The sequence below is a fragment of the Sebastes fasciatus genome, chromosome 15, assembly GCF_043250625.1.
Source record: "Sebastes fasciatus isolate fSebFas1 chromosome 15, fSebFas1.pri, whole genome shotgun sequence".
Classification (NCBI taxonomy): domain Eukaryota; kingdom Metazoa; phylum Chordata; class Actinopteri; order Perciformes; family Sebastidae; genus Sebastes; species Sebastes fasciatus.
In genome coordinates this window covers 10,425,221-10,431,220 of record NC_133809.1, presented here as the reverse complement: position 1 = coordinate 10,431,220, position 6,000 = coordinate 10,425,221, and the positions used below count along the sequence as shown (strand labels likewise).

Sequence of the window (6,000 nt, the reverse complement as noted above, 5' to 3'; positions counted from 1 at the left end):
TGAAGTTATGTATCAGTGAAATCTTTATTAGCAACAACATCAGTGATCAACATGACAGTTATTAAGCTCACTCACATGAAGCTGCTGAGCGACACGCATTCCTCTCTAAGTTGTTGTTGTCCAACACTTTACAGCAGTGTTGTTCTCTGTCACACAAAGCTTCAGTTTCCTCTACAAGCATTCAAACTGCTATTGATCAGAGCTGCTCCCCCCCACACAGAGCTCCTGTCCTGGGCTTCAGCCGGCCCCTCTAGCCCGTACACTGGCTCCTGTGGAGGGACTGGGTCTGGCTGTGGCCCTGATGGAGGACCCTGCAGGAGTACAGCTCTCCTTCCATCCAGCGCTCCTTGCTCAGGCTCAGGGTGCTGCTGCTGCTGTAGCGGCCGCTCTTCTCCTCCTCTGAGCTGCTCAGGACCCCCTCCGTCACCTCCGTACCGTCCACCTGCCAGCTCACCACGGCTCCCTGAGGAGAGTAGCCGGTCAGCAGGCAGGCCAGCGTGGCCGAGCCCCCAGAGAGCTGCTCAGAGGAGGGGGGAAGCAGAGAGACTGAGGGCCTGACCATGAGGCCAGCTGGAGGGGAGAGCAGAGACACACAAGGAGCAGATGAACTTCCACTGTAGGACAGACAGCTGGACATGAGACAGTTATGATACCTGACAGAGGTTAACACTACTGTGGATCAGCTGTGTGCATGATACTGTGATCAGACAGAGGAGAGGAGCTGACACATGGCAGGAAATGAGGAGTTAACATATAAAACACAATAGTAAAACTTTGTTTTTTATTTAAAGTAATGAATCTTCTACTGTGGAACTCTTCATAAATATCTAATAATTAATATGCAACATGACTTATCTGTGAATTTAAAAAGGAACATTGTATTAATGATCATTGAACTAAATCTTGCTATCTTCTTTATAATGTGTGACAGTAAATGATTCATCGCTGCGATGCAAATGTAACATCTGTATTCAGTTATAGACTTTGTCATCTGTCTGTTTCACTTCCTTTTCACCACTTTGAACTAACGAACTGTGAAGTCAAACTACAGCGATAATAAATGAACATATGAACTCTTAAATTTGTTTTAACGGCATTTGCAACAGATTTTATACCTAACAATCGTTTAAATGTTACAGTAAAACATAAAACATAAATAACTTGAAATTAATTTTTGCTGTTATTTTCTGAACATTAAAATGTTCCTGCAGAACAAATTTACAACCAAACTTTATTAAACAAATAAATTATTGGAAAAAAAGCGAAAATTATTCTGCATATATTTCACCATAACATCTTCTTTAATACTAAAAGAATATACATTTTTTCCTAAACTTCAATGCCAGCCGAGCTTAATAGACAGCAAAAAATAATATCCACATGTAAATTATCCAAAATATTTTTTGTTTTATAAAATTCGGATGCAAAAGTTAGTATTAAAAGAATATTTCATGTTGTATAAATTATAAATCTCTGGTACTTACAGTTAATGATGAGTTTGGTTCCTCCACCAAAAGTCCACCACAGTGATACAAACTCATTAAGTGGCCGTACAAAAACCTCCTGCACTGTGAACAAGCATCTATCCACTGAAAATACTCTCTGCTTTCTCAATTAACACAGAAACATTTATACGTTATTGATTTTACAAACATTAAATGAATGATATGGATTGAAATTATTGTATAAATTAAGATTATTTCTTTAATTTTGCTTTACTTTTCTACACCAGACAGAGAAACGATCACAGTCTCCTTGTAAGAAAGTCATTTTTTCACAGTTTTATATCAGTTGCTACATGGTTAAATGAACATGATGCTTTTTAATGATAATAATTTATAAACCCATATTAAAAAGAATTGAAATATGTTATTTATCTCCAGTAAACCCTGTCAGTAGATTACAGGCAGACAAACAGACATATCATACCAACCACAGTGGACACAAACTCATCCTTAAATCCTCAACTGCACTTCTAATATAAATATGTTTCTTCTATTATCCATTCAGATGATAGATGGTGTAAATCCAAGCAGTATTCCTCCTGATTTAGTGTCCCACGTTGCCTTCAGTGTGTTGAGAGCAGAGAAATCATTTCCATAGAGAGGAGGCTTTGCATCGTCAGCTGATCCTCCAGTGAACTGAGAAGGTTTATAGTCCTGTGAGTTCAACACTGCAGGACTCAGATGTGTCAGTCAACACAGCAGAAAGCACAACCAGCATGACTCTCATCACCATCCTCATCTGGACGCTGGCCTGCTGCTGTTTTACAGGTTCATTCACTCAGCAACATTTCAGACATGATGTGCTGCCTTTTCTCTCATTTATTTCTGCTGATAAATGAATGATTTGTTTTTGTCTGCAGGATGCAGCGGTCAGGTGACTGTGACTCAGCCTCCAGTAGTGACATCTACTCCAGGATCCACCGTCTCTCTCACCTGTAAGACCAGCCAAGCTGTTCCAACTTATAGTGGTGCTAATTGTTTATCTTGGTATCAACAGAAATCTGGAGAGAGTCCAAAGCTTCTAATAAAACTTGTGAGCACACGTGAATCAGGAACAGCAGCTCGGTTTAGTGGCAGTGGAAGCAGCTCTGACTTCACTTTGACCATCAGTGGAGTTCAGACTGAAGACGCAGCAGTTTATTACTGTCAGAGTTACCACAACGGACCAGTGTTCACACAGTGATTTAGAGCCGTACAAAAACCTCCCTCAGTCCGACTGCAGAGACACTGAGCTGTTACAGCAGGAACCGACTGCAGCTGCTGAAGAGGAAGAGACTCTGACACAGACCACTGAACACAGAGCTGACAGGAACCTCACCAAGCACACACTACACATTCACACTAATAACTTCATTAAAAACATTATTAAAATATCTAATAACACATCATGTTCTGTTCACATTTACTCTCAGCTAAAGAGACAAATGTTGCCTGATCACATATTTGAGTCATGATTTCTTCCTCCCTAAAAATCAAGTTCTCGTTATTCTCCACGTTTTAAAAAAAAAAAAAAAGTATTATTTACTTTTCTTTACTGAAATGTAATATCACTCTCTATACCAATTTAAAAAGGAGAACTATATATATATACATGATGAATTCAAAGCTGCCCTTACCAAACAGAAGTTTATTCAAGTGTGCTATTAGTATACTTATTTTCAACTTAAAATAAGACACTATACTTTCAGTTTACTTTTTTATGTACTCATCAGAGATATACTTAAGTATACTTAGCTTAATACAATTATAGTAAAGTATAGTATACTTGGCTTATACTTTTACTTCGTTTGATCGAGATATACTTAAGAAAAGTATAATTAAGTGTTCTTGCCTTATAGGCCTACAGAAAGGTATACTTGGCTTGTAGTCGTACTAACTTTTTGATAGAGAAGCCTATTAAAGTGTGTGAGAGTTTGTAAAAGAACGTTTTGATATGAATTTACTTCAATTCATCGAGAATTTTTTACGTTTTGGGATTTTTCGTTCACCGTGGAGACATGAGAGTAAAATGTATTTTTTTTTTTATCATCACAAAACATCGAGTCAAATAGCAAAAGGAGCAAGTTTCTTTATGTAATACATAAATCATTAGCTAAGTACTATAAGTTAAAGTATACAAAGTGAACTTTCATAAACTAAAAAGTGGGCTCCAAGTATATAACTATTAAACTAAGAGTATACCTATTCACTTGTAGTATACTTGAACTTTACTTAACTTCATAAAATAAACTCTAAGTATACTACTTTGTCGTGAGGGTTTTCATTTTCCACAGAGAGGAGAATCAGTTGAAGTTATAAAACCAGTTAATTTCTTTCTACTCTTCATAAAATAAAAGAGCAAACACTTGATGAAGTTATGTATCAGTGAAATCTTTATTAGCAACAACATCAGTGATCAACATGACAGTTATTAAGCTCACTCACATGAAGCTGCTGAGCGACACACATTCCTCTCTAAGTTGTTGTTGTCCAACACTTTACAGCAGTGTTGTTCTCTGTCACACAAAGCTTCAGTTTCCTCTACAAGCATTCAAACTGCTATTGATCAGAGCTGCTCCCCCCCACACAGAGCTCCTGTCCTGGGCTTCAGCCGGCCCCTCTAGCCCTTACACTGGCTCCTGTGGAGGGACTGGGTCTGGCTGTGGTCCTGATGGAGGACCCTGCAGGAGTACAGCTCTCCTTCCATCCAGCGCTCCTGGCTCAGGCTCAGGGTGCTGCTGCTGCTGTAGCGGCCGCTCTTCTCCTCCTCTGAGCTGCTCAGGACCCCCTCCGTCACCTCCGTACCGTCCACCTGCCAGCTCACCACGGCTCCCTGAGGAGAGTAGCCGGTCAGCAGGCAGGCCAGCGTGGCCGAGCCCCCAGAGAGCTGCTCAGAGGAGGGGGGAAGCAGAGAGACTGAGGGCCTGACCATGGTGCCAGCTGGAGGGGAGAGCAGAGACACACAAGGAGCAGATGAACTTCCACTGTAGGACAGACAGCTGGACATGAGACAGTTATGATACCTGACAGAGGTTAACACTACTGTGGATCAGCTGTGTGCATGATACTGTGATCAGACAGAGGAGAGGAGCTGACACATGGCAGGAAATGAGGAGTTAACATATAAAACACAATAGTAAAACTTTGTTTTATATTTAAAGTAATGAATCTTCTACTGTGGAACTCTTCATAAATATCTAATAATTAATATGCAACATGACTTATCTGTGATTTTAAATGGGAACATTGTATTAATGATCATTAAATTAAATTTCTTTTATAATGTGTGACAGTAAATGATTCATCGCTGCGATGCAAATGTAACATCTGTATTCAGTTATAGACTTTATCATCTGTCTGTTTCACTTCCTTTTCACCACTTTAAACTAACGAACTGTGAAGTCAAACTACAGCGATAATAAATGAACATATGAACTCATAAAATTTGTTTTAACGGCATTTGCAACAGTTTTTATACCTAACAATCGTTTAAATGTTACAGTAAAACATAAAACATAAATAACTTGAAATTAAATTTTGCTGTTATTTTCTGAACATTAAAATGTTCCTGCAGAACAAATTTACAACCAAACTTTATTAAACCAATATATTATTGGAAAAAAAGCAAAAATTATTCTGCATATATTTCACCATAACTTCTTCTTTAATACTAAAAGAATATTAATATTAATATTTTCCTAAACTTCAATACCAGCCAAGATTAATAGACGATAAAAAATATCCACAACATGTAAATTATCCAAAATATTTTTTGTTTTATAAAATTCGGATGCAAAAGTTAGAACTAAAAGAATATTTCATGTTGTATAAATTATAAATCTCTGGTACTTACAGTTAATGATGAGTTTGGTTCATCCACCAAAAGTGTACCACAGTGATACAAACTCATTAAGTGGCCGTGCAAAAACCTCCTGCACTGTGAACAAGCATCTATCCACTGAAAATACTCTCTGCTTTTTATAACAATACAGAAAACTTCTTACTTTATTGAATCTATAAATATTAAATTAATGATATCAATTGAAATTATTGTATAAATGAAGATAATTTATTTAATTTTCTTTACTTTTCTACACCAGACAGAGAAACGATCACAGTCTCCTTGTAACAAAGTCATTTTTAAACAGTTTTATATCAGTTGCTACATGGTTAAATGAACATGATGCTTTTTAATAATAATAATAAGTCATAAACTCATATTAAGCAGATCTGAAATATGTTATTTATCTACAGTAAACCCTGTCAGTAGATCAAAGGCAGACAAACAGACATATCATACCAACCACAGTGGACACAAACTCATCCTTAAATCCTCAACTGCACTTCTAATATAAATATGTTTCTTCTATTTTCCATTCAGATGATAGATGGTGTAAATCCAAGCAGTATTCCTCCTGATTTAGTGTCCCACGTTGCCTTCAGTGTGTTGAGAGCAGAGAAATGATTTCCATAGAGAGGAGGCTTTGCATCGTCAGCTGATCCTCCAGTGAACTGA

General features: G+C 37.7%; 3 gene segments (V, D, J or C); 1 reads left to right on the top strand and 2 right to left on the bottom strand.

Moving 5' to 3' along the window:
• LOC141783901 (Ig lambda-1 chain C region-like) lies at nt 1-1,640 on the bottom strand. The segment is given in 2 exon segments: nt 1-570; nt 1,485-1,640. A coding segment is annotated over 1 exon segment (312 nt).
• Nucleotides 1,641-2,182: 542 nt separating this feature from the next.
• Nucleotides 2,183-6,000, top strand: part of LOC141783881 (Ig kappa chain V-III region MOPC 63-like) — a 144,258-nt gene continuing 140,440 nt past the window's right edge. The window contains 1 exon segment of the V gene segment in view: nt 2,183-2,273. Coding sequence covers nt 2,222-2,273 — 52 coding nt within the window.
• Nucleotides 3,860-5,384, bottom strand: LOC141783887 (Ig lambda-1 chain C region-like). The segment is given in 2 exon segments: nt 3,860-4,424; nt 5,338-5,384. A coding segment is annotated over 1 exon segment (312 nt).